Below are 18,827 nucleotides of genomic sequence, written 5' to 3'. Positions count from 1 at the left end.
GGAGGGACCTGGCTTTATTCACGCTTCTGAGCTGGTAAGGAGGTAGATGCTCACTGTGGGCACTGCTGATGGGCTTGTCGTCCTCCTCGCTGTCCGGCCCAGAGCACCATTCGTCCCCACTGTACGGCTGCTTCCTTTCCAGCACGCACCGCCGCTTGCTACGGGGAGCCACCTCACCTGCAAAGGGACAGAGCCATCAGAAGAGCCGAGGAGACCTGGCAGGGGCCGGGAAGGCTGGGGCCCTGCCTGCCCAGCTGCCTGCTGCACGCCGGCACTGTCAACCCAGCCGGCACGTGTCGCACGAGCAGCTTTGCACCAGCATCTGCCCAGCCCCGGGAAAGGTCCCGAAGCGCCCGCTGAGGTCTGAACTCCTCGTCTTTGCAGCCAGACCCGGTGAGACTCCCCTGTGAGAGCCAGCGGTTCAGAATGAGATGTATTTCTTACTGTCTGAAAGGGGTCTGCAAACACAGGACGTGTCCAACTGTAATTCCAAACCGGGGAGGTTTGGGCATCAACCCTAAATTTAGGGGGTCTGCGACTTAGCAATTAAAACCTGAAAATGGAAAACGGGAGGGCACGTTCACGTCCCTTGCAGGAACAAGGGACAGACTCTGCTCTTTGCAGACATCAATCAGGCAAGGGCTTTTATGCCCTCTGTAAACTTGGATGCTCCCTCCGTTTCTCAGATGGGGCTGATGCAGCTCTAAAGACACCCAGGAACACGGGGAAAGGAATCAGACACAAGACGGGTAACTTCCAGTCCTGTGCTGTAACTCTAATATAACACTGTCTGGCCTCCCTTTTTTACATCATCTAGTGGTTTCTGGGCCACATCCACGTGATCTGTCAGCGCAGTGCAGCAGGAACGCAGGAGATTCAGGCATTCCTGATCAAGCCGTCTTAATAATTTTCCTGTGGATGCCTGGGCTACAGGCCAGTTACTGGGACAAAGCTACAAATGCCTAGGATTGGTGGCATGCAGCAAACCCCCAACGCAATGGGGAGAAAGCTTTCCTGGGGGCAGCAGGTCTGTCCGGGCACGTTCTACCCGTTCTTCCAAGGCATGGTTCTGGCCCGAGCCAGTCAGGTAACACGGCTTTGGCTGCGAAACCAAATGCTTTGGGGCACGAGCCAGAACAGCGGCTCTGCATTTGGGAACCGCAACTTCAGGTGGCCAGGTGCGAGTCTTGGTTGGAACCAAGGGCACCACTGAGATTTCTCCTCCGACAACGCCCCCCCACCCCGGCAAGATCCTCAAGCGTCCCACGCAGCCGCCGAACACAGAGCACGGTGGAACGCCAGAGGCTACAGGGAAGGCTGGTGAGGACCGGGAAGCCAGAGGGTTTGGAAGCACTGACTCAGCCCTTTTCCAGAAGCCACGTGCTGTAACACAAGAGTCATCCATCGCTGACGAAACCACAGAACTGTTCAGACAGCGACCCTCACAGCACCTCCTCGCTAACCACGACCGAGTCGTCAGGCAGCTGCAAGAACACCACAAAGGCAGCTCTCTGCCAACAGCAAGGAGACAGAAAACAACTCAACTCGGTCCCGAGTTGAAAGTCTGCACATTGCAAAGCAGAGGGGTTGGGTGTAGCTTCAGTGAAGCACGCTCTTGCTTAGCTGGCCTCGGTAGCCCGCAAGAACCAGAGTCCCAGACTGTCAGTGTAACAAACAGTTTAGGGAACAAAATGTAAAGACAATGCTCAGCCACTCTGGTCCCAAAACCGCAGAGGCAGCCAGGACAAGCCCGGACAGAAGCTGTGGCACAGAAACCCAAGGTGCTCACACAGCTGCTCCCATCCCAGGTCCTGCCAGGTCGCTTGGAGCAACTGCGAGGAGGACGTGCTGAGGCAAGGTTTAGGAGAGCATTACCTTTTGATTCTGCGTCCTGCGAAGGGGTGCCGGCTTCTCGCTGTTCTCCGGAGTCCACCGAGATGCTTCGTTCCCGTTTCACCTTGCCCTTCAAGGAGCTGAAGTTTGGGACAGTGTTCTGGCTGTTTTTCAGTCCAGAGTTGCCAGGGGAGATCTGAGTGGCCTTGCCGCCATGGCTGCCCGCCCCCACACCCTTAGAGCCCAGGTTGCAGGTGGGTGCTTGGCTCACGTTGTGGTGCTGGGCTGGGGCACCGCTGCTGCCTGCCTTGCCATGGCTGGGCAGTTTGTTGTCAGGGTGCATTGGATTGGCTAAAGCTTCCCACAGCGCCAGTGGAGGGAGCTCCCAGGCCCTTCGGTCAGAAACCTGCAAGAGAAGAGGGCGGCGAGTGAGTGCGGTGCCCCTTGCGTGCCCGCAGCTGACGAGGGCACTGCCCAGGGCCGGGGCACTGGGGCTGCTGCTTGGTCCCAGGGCCAGACAAAGCCTGCGGTGAGGCATCACCCAGAGCCGCTCACGCCAGGAATTAGCCCTGGCCCTTTGGAGCAAAGGATCCTGCTCCGCAGTTAGCTGCGTGCGGGCGAGCAGCAAGCTCCCACCCAGGCACGGACACGAGAGTCCTCGTTTCCAAGGCCATGATGAGAATGGGGTGCTCCACGCCAGCCTGGCCCTTTGGTGAGCAGAAGGATCCTTAGAACTATTTTTGCTCTCAGGGAACTTTGTGACCCTGAACAGAAATCCGGTGCCCTACTGGTTTCAGGGACTCCTTGTGCTGCTAAACCAGTTTCCTCCGCTCTGCAAAACACACGGGAGACAACTGAGCAGACAGCAAACGGCCCTGGTGCTAGCCTATAAAGAAAAAGCTGGGATGGGGCAGGGGAGGACCGAGACGGTTGAGGCGGCGGTGGGTTACAAGGCAATGGCAGAGCCGGGAAGCGCAGGCATTCGTCGGCTAAGCGGTATCCCTGTCTCTCCCAGGGGCCGGAGGGACCATTCTAGCGCCTGCTCCAAGGCCCTGGGTGAGAGGGAGCGTCCACTTCAGTGGCAGCTTCCAACCCAGCAGGATGATGCAACGTGCCACGGGTCTGCTGGGATAGCAGGGTGAGGCTCTCCTGCTCCAGACCCAGCCCAGCTTTCCAAATAGCCCCGCAGGCTGAGGCAGCACGTTTCCAGGGAAGCAGCGGTTAGGGCAGAGTGCGCAGGCTTCTGGGCTGGAGGATGTGCATGCAGCTGAGCAACGCTGCAGCAGCCCTCCTCGCAAGATCTATTTGCTTTGGCAGAGCCTCTTAGGCTCGCGCTGGGATTCTTCCCCTCGGAGCTCTGCACGGACGTTATATGCGACTGGGATGCGGCTCCACGATACCCAAGCGCATGGCGCGTTCTGGAAGGCTGCTACCAACCCTCAGTTCAACAGACAACCCTGGTTATTGCAGGGTGCGTCCCTCCTGGCCTACGAGTACCTCCTACTTGCAGCAAGCAGCCTTCTTCAACGTGGCACAGGCGGTGTGGGACATCAGCCAGCCTCACCTCAGGGGCTACCGGAGCGGGCAGAGGACGTCCCTGGCCTTCGGACACAGCTCTTACGCACCGATTCTTCCTGGCCAGAGCCACGTTCGCTGCTAAGCCCTCGGAGACAGTCCCAGCGCAGAGACACGCGCATCCCCATGAGAACTACTGCTAGCTTTCTTCATCTAGAGCATGTAACTCTTCCTGCATCGGGGCCCCGCGTTCCTCTGCTACAGCCTCCTCGCTAGGCTGGCCAGCGACCCCCAAGCTGCAGAGACCCCGCTGCCCGTCAGAGTCTTCTCTACTTCTTGGGGAGCGGGGGGGGGAGGAGAGTAAACCAGGTCTTCGTGGAAGATGAGGTATTACTCCCCGTTTGCTTACATCTGCTATGTGTTTTGTGACGGCGCAACCTTTCCTGTGTGCAGGCAATTTCCCAGCACACGGGGGTTACTGGGCCCGTGGTCTGCTCCTCCCATCTGGACTGAGCAGGCCAGATGCCGCGCACAGATTTCTTCTGCCACCCAGGGACAGGAAGGACTGGCTCCAGACCAAACCCCGCATCTCTAAATAGCGCCACAAGAGCTCAGCAGCACTACGCGCGCTGCTCCTGGCTTGCCGAAGGCGGGCCCGAAGGCATACCATCGGCAAAAGCCAAGCGCTCGCTCTGCTAGGGTGAAACACCCGTACCCAGAACGGCACGCAAGCAAAGAGCAGAATGCGCCCGGCAGACCCGTAATCCCCGAAAGACGGCGACCGCCGCGCGGCGCAGGCTGCAGCTTGCCATCCGCCGCCAGCGAGTTCCCTGCCCGCAAAAGGGACTTCTCGGCACCTGCCTCCCTGTGAGGCAAGGCTGAGCCGGTGGCTGGGCTGGCTGGCACGCCGCGGCGCCCGACCGACTGACCGAGAGCAGCCTGCACAAACAGCGCTACCGCGCAGCCCGCCCAGGCATTCCTAGTTAGTTAGAGGGATCGTTCGTGCACAGCTTGGCCTATCACCGCTTCCTAACTAGCGAGTCGTTAGTTGCTCCCTCCTCCTCCGCCTCCTCCCCACGCACCTCGGCGAGGGCTCTGCTCTAGCCTGGAGGAAGATGGTGAGCCACAGCGCTGATTAATTTTCACAGCACATAAGGGAGTTGCTAGCCCTTTAAGTGCCAGCCAGTCTCGCTCGCTCGCTCTTGTTCTCCGGGGACCTATTAATAGCAGCTGGAAAGATCACATCACTCTCTGGATATTTATACCCCTCATTCCACACCAGGAGAGATTTATGTCAGAGCTGCCGTCCCAGTGCCTGCCCAATTGCTCTGTCAAACCGCTCGCAGGGGGAGGGGAGCGGAGCGGGGAAGGAGACATGGAGAGGGCAAGCGGGGAGGAGGAGAAGGTCCATATGGCACAAGCTGCAGCATTAAGCACACACGCTGCCTACAGCCGCTGGCTGGCCAGCCGCAGGGAGCCTTCGGCCCCGCTGGAAGAGGCTGCTGCCAGACAGCATTCCAGAAAGCAAGCCCTGCAGCAGCTCCCGCTGCTGGTGGCCCAGAGCCCCCGCCTGCTGCGCCGCACTCGGCAATCTTTGCAACACATTGCACCGCAGTCCTGAGGGTCACAAACCGACTGACGCCAGGGTGCGGCTAGACCAGCCGAAACGGTGCTACCACCGCCATCCCTATCAACAATCGGCTGGGAGACGCGGGCCTGCCTGTGGCACATCTGTACGGACGCCATACTGCATTCGAAATAGATCCCAAAGTGCTTCACCGAAAACGAGAATGCTCAGCAGCACTGCAGCACAACCCTAGTACAGCATAGCACGGGCACGCGAGTACCCTGAGGAGGGAGGAAGAAAGAAAACCGGGGCCCCGTTAGGACCTCGCCTGCAGAGTCCAGAGACCACCGGTCGAGATGCACTCCCATCCCTCTAGCTCGCAGGTCAGATGGCAGGGGACGCACGCATCGATCCCAAAGGACCTAGCAGCCGCCACAAGGAAACCTTCAAGCGCTGCCGGCAGTGTGGGTGAGCCCCACTGGCCGCCAAGTCCCTCCGGAACATTACGTTTTCAGGGCATCTATCTTCTTCCTTCGTTTCGGGAGTAGGCTGGTGCTGCAGGGAGGCCATCCCACGCCCTGCCTCGGCCAGTGGCAGGATGCAAAGCCCCCCCTGGGCTCACGGGGGGGACCCTGGCTCGACCTTGGGAAGCCCTCCCCTTCCAGCCGTGACTGAGACTGACCGCGCACCCCTCGCAAATCCTAACGGGAGCAAGGCCAGAAGCAGCTGCTTGTGGATTCTGCTCTGCTTTCGGGAGTAGCAACAGTTGGATCCTGTTGCAGATGCATAGCGGGGATCCACCCCGGCCTCCCATCTGTCTGGTTGCAGTACGCCGATAGGCATCTCGATTCCTGTAAGCTCCCTGCACACGCCCCTAGATTCAAACTAGATTCCAGCAGGCATGCCACACATCTGGGCCACAGAAGAGAACTAATTAGAAAGTAGATACGGGGAGACGAACGATCCAAAACATCTTGAAAAGAACATGACAAAAAGGAGATTGCATAGAAATCTGGCTCCCTCTGCAATTTAGCAACACACCCACTCCAGCCCAGCAGTTTTAAAGACAATAGCAAACTTAATTCCCAGTGGTTCTAGCAAGGAGCTGAGACTCCTGGCTTCTGCCCCCGGCTGCCACCGATTCCATGAGTGACCCTGAGCGAGACGTACTCTTTCTCAGTGCCTTGATTCCCCCGCCATTAAACGGGGGGGGGGGACACAACCCAGCCTACCTCATGCGGGGAGGGAGGCTCGGAAGGCACAAAAAATATCTGTTGAACGAAGCGCTACATCTCAATGCCGAGGGAGAGTATTTGCGCCTGGTACATCTGAAAAGCCACAGCTTTAAATCAAAGACTGGGACCTTAGCAGACGAGAAACCTCAAAACAAAACAACAAAACCTGCTTTCAGTAGGTCTCCTCCAGCACGGTCTGAACAGCAGCAGAGGGGGAGGAGGAAGCTCTGGGCCAGGAGAGACTGGGCTGACATATTCCCAATGCCGGAATTACTAGCTGATAGCTCAAGAAACCTGAAACCCCCCTGCATTCCCAGAGGACTTTCTGGTGAATCACGCTCCCGCTCGCTCCAAAAGACGATAACAGTGATTCCCAACACTGCCGCAAGAATGCGAAGCCCGCACCGGCTTCCCGATGGGGCAGGAAAGCCTCCCGGCCGCCAGCCTGCCTGCCCCGCAGCTTCCACGTCTCGGTGCTGGCTGACATTGCTGCCGTGCTATCTCTATCGGGAGAAAGGGCGAGAGAGGAAGCGGGGAAACTGGAGTCACGACGATTCGAAAAGGAAGGAGCTTCCCCGCACCTCCCACCTACCAGATGCTGGGGACAGCTCTTGCGAAACCCAGATGACTACTGACTTGCGCATACACGGCGAGGACCAAGAACCCGGGCCTCCTGAGCTGACATGCCCCGCAGCTCACAAACACCCAACGCAGGAGACGAGGTGAGTCGTGACAGAGCGACGCAACAAGCAGAAAGTCACCCGGCCCCTGTCCGCCGGGTCAGTCCAGAAAGAAAACAAGACCAGGCTGCCATTGCAAACGCCCTCTAAGCACATCACCTTCGCTGGTAAGCCCCCACCCGCTCACTACACGCTGCGGTCCTGGGATGAGCCCGATCCAAAACGTCCCGTGGACACCACCACAAACTCAAGTGGAACACCCTGGCTCTGGAAATGAGAGGCCCTAAGCAAGCTCAAGGCCTTCGTGAAGAAAGGCATTAGGCAGAGAACAGCAAAAGGAGAGACCTCAACGACCCGCCGCCCCCTCCTGAAATACCTCTCCCCCCAAGCCTGGACGAGATCACGGGCACGCTGCCCACCACCACTCCTAGACTACCAGCCCTCCCAGGGTTAACAGCAGAAGGGGTTGGAACACTTCTGAAGAAATACCGTATTATTTCATTAATGTCAGAGTATTTCACAGAGGCAATGACTACAACAAACTTTCCGGAAGCGAGATTTCTGAAGTCCAAGACTCTTGGATCATTTCTGATTTGAGAAAAAGACCAGAATCAGAAACTTGACCTTTTCCATGCAAAAACGGTTGTTCCAAAACAATCCTTTTCGCAAGACCATTCAATGGGTTTTGAGTTTGTTCCAGTGAGAAACAAAACCCTGAAAAACAGTAGTGAAACAGCACTGCTGTCACCCAGCCAGCTCCAGCCAAGAGTCAGCGATGGGCTCCAACAGCCTGACGAGCCCTGGAACCCACCCGAGCCCAACAAGCGCAGCTCCAAGCCAGCATGCTATTTAGCAACCAACGATTACAGGAGCATCTCCCTAAGCCCGGCACGGAAGCGCTCGCCCAAGTTGTTCTCATTTGAGCCTCGCTTCGGCCAGCCAGACTCAGGGACACGGGGAGGTAAGGGAGTTCTGCAGGGCAACGCTCCCGCTGACAAGAGTCGTCTGTTCTGAACGCGTCATGAAATTATCTTCTTGTTCTACCCTCAGACAGATAGCCCGGAAAAAAGCCCGTTTTGTCTTCCCTTCATTTCTTGGATCCTTCTCACGCCCCTTCACATGCTGGAAAAGGTGGCACCCTCACAAGCTGTATGGGAGGGTTCTAAAAGACCTGCGGAGAGAACCTAATGCTCTGCTGAATCCTACCAGTTCTCAGAGAGGTTTTGGCAGGCCCTGCTGATCTCCTGCCATTTGGAGCTGCCTCGGGAACGACGCATTTCAGCAGGGCTGCTTGGCCACGACTCTCAAAGGTCTTTAGTAGGACAGAACCTCAGATTCATGTTCCCTTCCTCCTAGAAACACACATCCCCACATCACACGGGTGGAAACTGAGGCTCGGAGAGGGCGAGGTAAAGCGGGAATGCCATTTGCTTTCTGCCCCGCACCCTATTACCTTTCTCCCACCGCAGCTTCAATCCATCGGTGTTAGAAGAACTGTTCTTAGCACTTCCTTGCCCTCAGCTCAACAGCTTCTCCCGCTCTTCCGCTGAGCAGCTTCCTGTCCTGTGCTCAGGGAGCCTCCAGGTCTATCACCAAATTTGCAGATCCTTCCAGCTTCCGAATCCAACTGGCACGCTCCCTACAGAAACCCTGCATGTGCCAGACATTACTCGACAGTCACACACGGCTCTATAGAGACGATAACGAGGAATTGTTTTGTACACCGGCTCGTCCGACCTGCGGGGCACGGGTCAGCGAGAGACTTGCCGGAAGCGCCGGGTGCCCCACGTGCAGGGTACCTGCACGTTGCGGCTCGGCAGGCTGCGGTGGTGTAACGGCATCTACTAGGTCAGGGAGCAAAGCCAGAAATCTCTTCCAAAGGTACTGCTGCTGCTCAGGGAGGCAGGATCCTCCGAGGCAGGATCTCTTCCCGCAACAACATCCCACAAAACAATTCTGCAGCAAGCACCGCGCATCTGACCCCCTCAACCGCTCAGCGCCGGCTGTCCCATCATATGCAGCTCAGAGCAAGAGACTGTCCTGGACCACAACAGCACGAGTGTGCTGGGGTGCACGAAGACAAGTTCACCTGTACACGAAGGGAGCAGTTTCCCTGGGAAAACCATTACGGCAGGTAACTCTGCAGGCTGCAACGCACAGCCACAGCACGGACCTCCCTGTGCAGTTGCTACATGGGATTAAAAGATCTCCTCGGGCGATTCCCACTGTGTTTGTGCACTAGGGTTCCTGGGATGAGGTCAGTAATGCTTAAAAGTCTACCTGGTGAGCTGTCCTCTGCTACGCCGGCTCTCCTGAGTAGCAGGGCTCGCACATGAGACCTTGAAACCAGTGTTCCCACAAATACCACAAGGGAGCAAGTCCTGCCTAGAGTCACGCGTGGCAGGTAAACCCCTGATGCAGCTAAGCCTATAAGGAGGGTCCTTCAGCCGTGTCTTAGAGTTCAGTAAGTGCTTTAGGATCCTTTGGCAGTAACTAATGAAGCCCGTGAGACGCCAGCAGTGTGCAAGACTGGAACCCAGAGATGCCGGAGCTTCACGAGGAGCTCCCCAGCTTTAATACGATAGTTTTTAATACGATAGTTTCTGCTCTTCTTTTTAGCAGAAAGTCTCTCTCTGCAGGGCTCCGTGACGGACTAGCCATTGTCAACAAGGACATCACGCCTGGTCCTTCTCTGTGCGCTGTCTCCAAGCCAGAGACATAAGGGCTCCCGAGCGCTGCGGGGTCTGTTGCGTGCGCTGGTCCAGCTTCACGCCGGGTGTCCAGAATCACCAGGAGATTTTCCGGGGTGTCGCACCCAGCGCCCCATCTCTGGGCCTGAGGTGGAGACTGTGGGACAAAGCCACTAGGTGTCACCGTCACCCAGGGCATCCACAGCCTTGCCAGGGCCGAGCACTGGCAAACTCGCCGCACCTCCTGCCACCGACGAGGCACCCAGGCTGGCACGGGGACTTTGCGCCCAGACCAGGGTCTTACTGCGAGGGCTGGGGTGTGGAGAGAGGGCTCCGCAGGGTGCGGGGGTGTGTGTGTGTTGGAGGGCAGAGTCATGCACCGTTTCCCTGCAGCAGACACCCCACTTCCTCAGATAAAGGCAGCACCGAGATGCCTGTTGCATGCTCATGCTGCAGGTGAGGGCTAGATATCCTATAGCACCTTCCAGAAAATCTCCCCCAAAACAACAGCCTTCCCTGTGAGCCCGACAATGCAAGCTCAGGCCACTTTCCAGTCTGAAGAAGGGCATCATCTTTGCAGACAGAGTCCCGGCAGGAAACCCTCGTAGCAGGGACACCCCTGCCACCTCTCAACGCCCTGTACCCCAGCTGCACCGCACGGTGCGACCAGCAGTGCAACAAGCCTTTGAAGAGGATCACAGCACAGGAGGTAAGACATTTTAAGCCACGCGCAGGAAGGCTTGGTCCGACAGCCCTACTTTGACCTGACTATGCACATTTTTCAGATCACTCAGCGTCCCAGGGTTCTCTGCCTGCTCTCGAAATCAACATGAGTTGGGGAAGAGTGGGGCTCCATTCCTGCACCCAGTCCTGGCACCAAATGCAACCCACAAAGGACACCTGTGCAAAAAGCAGAGCCTGGAGCACCTGTGGGCCAGCAAACCACCCAGATTCCAGCGCTGCGTCTGCGTGCGTTAGCACACGTACGTACCCCAGCGCACCTGGGGAGGGGGAGCCGACAGAGACGTGCAGGGAAGAGAGGGGAAAGCAAGGCCGGCTGCCCCAGCCCCTCGCCCCTAGACTGCCCTCTGCCAGTCCAGACTGCAAAAGAGATGCAGAGAGTCGCCAAGCAATCCTCCAGAATTATAAATACCAGGCCCAGCACGCAGCAGCGCCTGGGCTCTATATTTAAACCCCAGCTGAGGTCACTTCCTTTTCCCAGCAGCTCTCTCCAGCCCCCACCCCGTCGCCTCGTATTTGCATGCCATCATGACTAAGGCACATCGGGGTTTAAGGTCAGAGGGGAAGCGGCCACGCATCTGCCTCGCAGGAAATTCCACCCTGGGAAACCCTTCACCTTCCCCAGCGCGGATCGGATCAGCGCGGGCAGCGGAGATCCTGCCGCTGAGCGGTGGCAGCTGCCTGCGGGCAGTACTGGGACTCCCGGGAAGGAGAGACCTTGAGGAGAGGGGAGCCCGTGCTCCCCACCTGGCTTTACCGTCAGAGTCTGGGCTTGCACCGATCCGGAGAGGGGTTTCCCCACGGCGCACCCCGAAAGGGCAGCTGCTCCACCTCCTCACCATGCTTCACCTCCCAGAAGCCTCCTCCGCACCTCGAGCTGAAATTCCCCAGCTTCTCCCACTCAGTGGGGGCAGAAAGGCATGGCCTTCCCCATCGACCTAGCCCCAGGTCCCAGGGGCTATTTTGCCCTTATACGAACTCCCCCGCAGCTCACCGAGCTCCTCCAGAGACACAATGACCTAACCCTGACCCTGGCCTCCAACCACCCCTCTAGAAACAGGCAGAAAGAGCCAGAAATCGTCCCATCTCACTAACTGCAGCCCTTGGCGGGGGGCGTGTGTGTGTGTTTGAGTCCGGGCTCAACCAGATCAAGCTCTGCCAGTTTCATACAGTAACTGGGGCCATCAAGCTCTCCTAGCTCGGCCCTTGGCCCTCCACGCTCAACTCTAGTTAACGCCGTTATTTTAAAAAAATGGAACGTATCAAAAGGAAAAGTGATTGCATTAACCAAGACCAGGGCATGAAGGAGGGGGGAAGAGCGCAAAGGCTACCTAGTGGGAGAAGCAGAGATAACAGACGTTTTGGAAGCAGGGTAACCCTTTAGGTTACGATATAAGTGAATTAGCAGCGGGGTTTGCAGTAGAACTAATTGGCAACGCTTGCACAGTATCTATTAGGTTTCAAAGTTCTCGACCGTCTGGATTACCGAGCCGATTCGCAAGCCACGAGACATGCCGGGATCGACATCTCTGAAGACTGACAGCCAGAAAGTTTCCCGTACACAGTCTTGGCATGCCAGCCAAAATGCCTCTTCCTCTCCCTCATCCCACGGATTCTGGAGAGGAAATCTGTGACAGAGCAGGGGTGCTGAGGCAGCCCTATAATCCCTGGAGTCAGCTGATGGGGAAGCAAGCATGGCAGAAAGCTGCAGGGAAGCATCAGCGCTACCAAAAGACAGGCAGCGCTGACCCGGCCAGCAAAGAGGGACACGGGTGTCCAGCTCCTCTAGCCGGCGACAGGGTACTTGTCCTGTTGGGCACACAGACACCAGGCTCTGGCTCCGAGCCTGCACCCCGGCAGCGTGAGCACACCAGTGAGGCATGCCTGCGCCCTCCAAGGCTGGGCCTCTACAACAACAGGAACCAGAAGCCACAGCAGGCCACGAGCAGCTCGTTGGTCCGCGATCACGTTACAGGACAGGAAGGAAGAAGGCACTTTGATCAGACTGGAATCGCTTTAAACAGCTTCCACACCGATACCTCAGCCGCTGGAATTAGCGCCCCGACACCCCAAACGTCCCGTTCCTAAAGACGCGTCCTGCTCCGGCACGCGTGTCGGGGCTAGAGCAACACAGCTGCTGGCGGCTGCGCTGGGGCTGCTCCCAAAGCAAGGTCACGGCAGCGAGCAGCCTGGAAGAAGGCAAAGAGCCTCCCTACGCCTTGTCAGAGGAAATCAAGGCTCAGCGGGGCCCTGTCTCTCCGTGCACGTCTTCACCACGGGCGTGTGCTAGCTGTCCTCAAAACAGCAGCAACCGGCGGGTTCGGAGGTGGCTGGCAGCGAGATGCTGGTGCTCCCCCGCAGCTCCCCTCTGCGTACCCAAGGGTGGCAGGAGCTCCTCCACCTGCCCACCAGACCTCCTGCTCCACGCACACCCCGCAGCTGGCAGGCAGAGGGTTAACGATGCCCAGGGAGCTGCAGGCAGCCTCCTCCTTGCCCTCTCAGGAACAATGGGGCCATTGTGGGAGGCCAGGCAAGTGTGGGCAGATCCCTGGGACTGGCAGTTACCCACTGGGTGGGTCGTTACTGCCACGCACTCTCCTTCACTCAGGTAGGAGGAGAGCGGTGGCTGCCGGCCCTTCCCATGGGCCCTGGCAGAAATCAGGGCCAGCCCAGCCGCAGGAACACCACGCCAGCGTGCCCGGTGGCCCTGCCGAGCAACCTCGCTCCTACCAATTTGTCTGGGTACAAAATGCAGTCAGACAGGCACAGAGCTGCCAGCCGACACCAGCATGCAGCAGACCAGACTGCGAGCCGGCTGCCGAGCGCTGCCAGCACCGCACCTGGGTCTCCAGCAGGATCAGCTGCGCTCTCAGGATGTGCTGCAGGGGGACCAGAGCAGGAGGAACCAGGTTTTCCTCACCCCAAAGTCACATTTCGATGGCGGGTGCAAGTGCTGACCGGGGACCGAGAGCTTCTGGGAAACCTGAGAACTCCTCAGCTTGACACACACGTGAGCAGTGAGAACACAGCCGTGGCACAGGGCCGGGGGGAAACAACAGCGACTGCTTTCCAAGCCTCCACGGTCTGAAACTCATAAGAATAAGCAAGGCAGCAAGCAGCTCCAACATACTCCCGCTCTCCTACAGATTTGCATCTCCCAGCCCCAGCACATCGGTGCAAAGAGAACTTGGGATGCTCCGAATTCACACCCCCAAGACACAGGGCCGATCCCTGCCACAGTGGCAGCACCACTGGGAAGCCCTACGCCAAGGCAAGGCCGGCACCGGCACGCTCCCAGACTTTCCAGCAGAGCCTCGTGCCCCCTCGGGCATGGGACCAGGGTACACAACAACAGACTCGGCTCACTGAAGTGTACACTGAGCGCCCGCGTGAAACCCTTGGCCAAGGACCTGACTCTGGACTAACAGCCCGACTTAGAGCTGCTACGTGCTGCCTCCAGCACCAGAAGCAGCTCTGGCTTATCCACAGGAGCGTAGCAGCGCAAAGAGAAGTGGAAAACATCCCCCTACCACCAGTAGGCGCTGCCTCCCCGGGACCCCTCACGCTGCGGCGTGCAGCCCCAAACATCTGGTTTAGTCCAAGACCGGACAGGGAGAAGGTGCAGCTCAGATGTGTGCCGCTGTGCCCAACCTCCGCAGCTTGAACCCTACGGGACTGGCTGCCGACGCACGTAGGAGATGCGCCCTTTTCCACTCGATACCGCAGCTTCTTCCCCCGTCTCACAACTAGACTCAAGCTTCCCATTTTCAGCAGCACAAATACATGCCAGCACAATTCTCTGACCGGGCAGCACCAACTCTCCCAGCTGTCCCCATCTCCATTTCTTTTTTATGCAGTCTCCCAGCGTCCCGTGCTAGCTCTGCTCCCTAATTTTCCCAGAGCCGGGCTAACCAGCAGCCTGAGCGGACTCACGCAGCTCCCCAGGTCTGCACCCCGGTTCGTGCTTTCAGAGCCGGAGCCTTCTCCCCTGCAACTCCCAGATAACTATTCTGTCATTTCTTTACATTTCCCACCTGAGGGCATCGCTTTCTTCCGTGCCCCCAGATCGCTTTCTCCTGCTGCTCTTACTCAGCTCTGCCAAAGCCCACTTCAAGACACACTATACAAGTTAAATACAACACTACTTCAGGTCCCAAACAGGAGGCTGGCTGCTCTCAAAGAAAGGGCTACAAATAGATCTGTCAACACAAACGTGCTGTGCTCCCCACTTTGCAGCCAGCTCTGCTCAACAAACCAGCGCAGCCCGCAGATGGATTTTGCTCTTCCCTAAATACTCAAGCAAGAGGGCCCAAGACGAGGGCAGGTAAAAACATCTGACGGATCTGACGGGGCAGGGTTTAATCTGTGCATCTTTACAAGATGGCATGCCTGAAAGGAAACACAATCTCCCCTTCCAACAAGGAAAAGGAAGAATCTGGGTAACCTCTGGCAAAAAGAGAGGCGGGAACAAAAAAAAAAAAAAAAAAAAAAGGAAAAGAAAAGAAAAGAAAAGAAAAGAAAAGAAAAGAAAAGAAAAGAAAAGAAAAGAAAAGAAAAGAAAAGAAAAGAAAAGAAAAGAAAAGAAAAGAAAAGAAAAGAAAAGAAAAGAAAAGAAAAGAAAAGAAAAGAAAATTCAGGGCAAGAGGGACAAAACAATCTTTGTCCTCATTTTGCTGGTCACGCAAGCACAGGGCAGCCTCGGTACCCGCTGCCCCGGCTCGGACAGCGAGTAATAAGCACGACCGGCACAGTTTCACCCAGGCTTGTAGAAACCAGGCCCTATGGTCTAGGGAAAGCTGCGTCCCTGCGCTCGAGAAAGAGGTAGAGCATAGACGGGATTTCCAGACTACGCTGATAATCGGCTCACAGAAACCAGATAGGACAGCACGCCCTCAGAGGTCACGGCTCGGCTCCACGACGTTCGCTTCAGACGCTGTTCCTTTAAACGTGGCTCCAGAGACCACACAAGGGTTAAATCTGCCTATAAATATCTGTTCTCAGCAGGGCTGCTGCTCTGAACCCTCCAGCCATCTGTTCTAGCTTCCCCCCATCTAAGACTCTAACATCTGAAACACGCTCACAATTCTTAGGAGTGCTCCCAAAAATAGACCGGCGCTGTGGCTTAGCTCTGTCGCCTGCGTCTGTGAGTGCAGGAGCATGCATGCGTGCGCCTGTGCCGGCACAAGCCTGGAGCTGTGCGAATATGAACACGTCTGCCTCTGCGACGGCGAGCAGGCCCGCACCAGCACGGGGCTATTTGCATCCATGTTGGCGTGGGTGCGCCTGCTTAACCGCGGATCCATGTGAATCCGCATGAGCATGTTCACGCCGGTACAAGCCTGCATTGGTACGCGTGTGCGCGTTTGTACCAGCGCGTGGGCGTGAGAGAACGTGGAAGCCTCTCTACCAGTGGATGCAACAGCAGTCCTGCCGTGCCCTCTTCCCTGGCGGGACGGCAGCGCCGCGGGACACGGACAGGCACCTCGACCGCTGCAGCCCGGCCCTGCTTGGCCTCAGCGTCAACCAGGTTGCGCTGTGACAGGCGTCCTTGCTGTCCCCAGGCCCTGGCACCGTGCTCCAGAGAGCAAGCCTACTCTACGGCAGGGAAAGGAGGACGGCAGTCCTCTTGTTCAACGCTTGGCTCAGCAAATTCAGCAACCCCACCTCCAGGCACCAGAACCTCGCTGCGAAAGCAAGTAAAGCCTGATCTGCGTGAGGCCGAAGGCACACCACCCTGCTCGCATCCAGCTGGGGCTTGCAGGATCTCCTCAAGCGTGCCAAAGAGAGAGCCGGGGCAAGGCTCCTACTGCAGACGTGACAGCTTTCTCTTGGAGCAGAGTGGGCTCCGAGTCTCTCATAGCTCCTTCCGAATATTAAAGACATCGGCAAGTTCACCCCTTCGACTGCCAAGCCGAGCAGCCTCGCTCCAGGCGGGCAAATCCGGGAGACAACGATCGTCCTCACGCTCGCAAGGCAAAATGGGAAACGAGCTGTCAGCTCCCAAATCCAGACCTATCGCCCAGGAGCAGAGCATCCTCCCGAGCATCCTCAGGGCACAGTGCTGTCCACCTGCTCTGTGCCAAGCACCGCGCTCATGCTCAAACACCCGTTATTCAGTAGGGATCATCGCAAAGAAGCTCGGCCCGGGCTGCTGGCACCACATCGCAGGGCGACGTGCACGCACAGCCACAACAGGGAGGGGACGACCGGTGTCCATCCTCCATGTAGTGACGACAGCCTGAGGATCTGACAGCAGCTAGGTTTTCATCTCTAACTAGTTCCACAAGAGTGATTCTCCCTTCCAGACCGAGTAAAACTATAGACAAAGCCTCAAACGCAGAAGCGCCTGGCTGCAGTACGGGACGGGGCTGTCTCAGGGCGCTCCGTTTCTGCCAGTCACTAACCCACTCCCCCCCCGCCCCCCGGCACTGCGGCGAGGAATGCCTGCCACAACGCGGCACACGCAGAGCTAAGCCTCCTCGACCAAACACACACGCGCACACAGAGCCCACCGGTGAGAAACACTGCGGTGGGCTCTCTCAAGACTGTACCTGCACACGTGGGCTGGTGGAGGGGTCCAAGGCTGCTGCACCAGAGTGCTGCGCTACTGAAGTGTCATTCAGCTTTCCCTAAGGAAAAGCATTCGAAAGGGAACCTGACAGGTAGGAAGGTCAGGGCAGAAAGTACGTACCACTGCAGTTTTGCTCAGGCTTTGCCAAGCTGCCCAGTCTTTTTCGCCCCTCTGATGTACTTGAGACAGTCAGCTAGCTCCAAGAACTACAAGCAAGACTCTCCAAGAAGCCTAAAATGCAGGTAACACCTTAAACTCAGGTGACAACATAAATGGAAAGGGCTTCATGTTCCAGCTCTTCATTTCAGCCTTTGACAGGGAGATGGGCTGGGAAACAGCCTCAGCAGATGGAGTCAACATAGCTATACTCTGTTTCTGACAGAGGGGGAAAAAAAAAAACCCCATTGATCCAGGTATTGATTTGATGTAGGAGTTTGTGTTTGTTTAAAAGTTTGCCCATGGGTCAGACCTTGTTACAAGTGTCTTTCCTGGTGACGAGAGAGACTGTGCCAAACTCCGGTCACCTGCCTGGGGAGCAGAACATAAGCAGGTGTAGAAGTTAAGTAGTCCCTCGGGGATGCTTCCCTCCTCTACTCCCCCGTGAAGAACCACGTTGCTGGGCGGAGGAACGCTACAAACGGCTGTAAGGCAGCACCGGCATTTTGAGGAGTACAGCACGGCTAGGGCCGAAGTCCGGGCGGTTTGTCAGAGGTTTCAGGTCACAAGGTGAGAAGGACTTAAACAGCAGATTCATTTCAGGATTATTCCCCCCCGCTTTCTCTCAGAAAGGTCAATGGGATTCCAAGATCCCTGCAGGTTTGCAACCCAACCAGGCAAGGGCCTGAGAACCAGAAAATGACACTGACCGGGACAACATGGAACTGACAAGCCTTGTCTCCTTCTCTCCAGCAAAAGCAAACAGCCAAGCACCAGGATCGAGTAGGTACCCACTAACATGGACAACTTCCACAAGCACTGCACACAAATAGCTCCTGTACCCACTCAGGCCCCCGGCGGGCTCCACGTTTGGTGGAAAAGAACGGTCTCCACTTCGCAGCACTCGGCCATGGGTGCCAGCAATCTGCGGGTTTCTGCTCTTCTGTCCCGGACATTTGCTGAGCAAATGACCGCAAATAAGCTTAAGGAAAAAGCGTGGCTACGTCAGGCGCAGTTATTCCATCAGAGAGACACCCGGGTATTGCTACAGAGCTCTCCTCTTCCCACACCTCCTCAACCCTACGGGCACAAGCTCTTAAGGGACGGGGAAGAGAAGAGAAGCGAGGACAGGCTGAGGACTAGGCACAAACGAATGCAGGAGATGCATCCCCAGCAGCTACCTCCTGATCTCAGAGCTTCTTCCCTTAGCGCCCAGCAAACGCTGCAGCACCCCTTGCCCTGTACTCATTTCCAGCCCCAGAAATCTCTGCCGACAAACACCGGATCCCAGCAGCCCTTCTCGCTTTTCCTCACTGCTTCTGTCCTGCTATCTCAGTTCCCGCACAAACCGCAGACGCACGCACACTGCAACGTTTTCATAGCCGCCTCCAGCTGCATAGTACAGGCAGGGCCACCGACCACGGGAGAAGAGGTGGGCACACAACTACGTGTGCAGAGAGACGTCTTTTAGTGACTAAGATAGCTATCGTTCCCCTCACGTCTCCGTTTCCCATGTCACATGTGGCAAAGAGGCTCAGCCTCACCAGGAGCTCACCGGCACCTTTCCCCGCTGCGTTCTCAAGTCTCCTTGTGCACCTTTAAGCTCCCTTCATTTCAACGGAGCAAAATATTCTGGAGGATTTATTTTGCCTTTTACGTTTCTTAGCCTATCGCATCCTCTCCTGCTAAAGTAAAAACCAGTAAATCAATTTCTCCCCTTCCCTGCCTTTCCTGCCTTGGAAGTATGTCTCGCAACTGAGCGGTGATGTATGATGGAGGAAGCAGCAAACTAGTTCAGACCAGTGCGGGTATCCTCAGATACCCGCATGGCTCACAGCA

The 18,827-nt window shown here is 57.0% G+C and overlaps 1 protein-coding gene across 5 annotated transcripts in view; it reads right to left on the bottom strand.

Moving 5' to 3' along the window:
* Positions 1-18,827, bottom strand: part of BCL9L (BCL9 like) — a 68,793-nt gene that overhangs the window by 12,074 nt on the left and 37,892 nt on the right. For 3 of the 5 annotated variants that reach the window (XM_075774745.1, XM_075774744.1, XM_075774743.1), the window contains 2 exons: positions 1,876-2,239; positions 55-177 (listed from right to left, as the gene is read on the bottom strand). In XM_075774745.1, the coding sequence (XP_075630860.1) occupies positions 55-177; positions 1,876-2,176 (424 nt within the window). In that variant the 5' untranslated portion in view covers positions 2,177-2,239. Of the gene's footprint in view, positions 1-54; positions 178-1,875; positions 2,240-3,330; positions 4,348-6,316; positions 6,482-18,827 lie in introns of those variants that run through there. The other 2 variants (XM_075774748.1, XM_075774749.1) reach the window with 2 other exon arrangements.

This window comes from Balearica regulorum, chromosome 23 (assembly GCF_011004875.1).
Source record: "Balearica regulorum gibbericeps isolate bBalReg1 chromosome 23, bBalReg1.pri, whole genome shotgun sequence".
Taxonomy (NCBI): Eukaryota; Metazoa; Chordata; class Aves; order Gruiformes; family Gruidae; genus Balearica; species Balearica regulorum.
The sequence above is the reverse complement of the archived record's forward strand: the minus strand, read 5'-3'. Positions and strand labels throughout refer to the sequence as shown.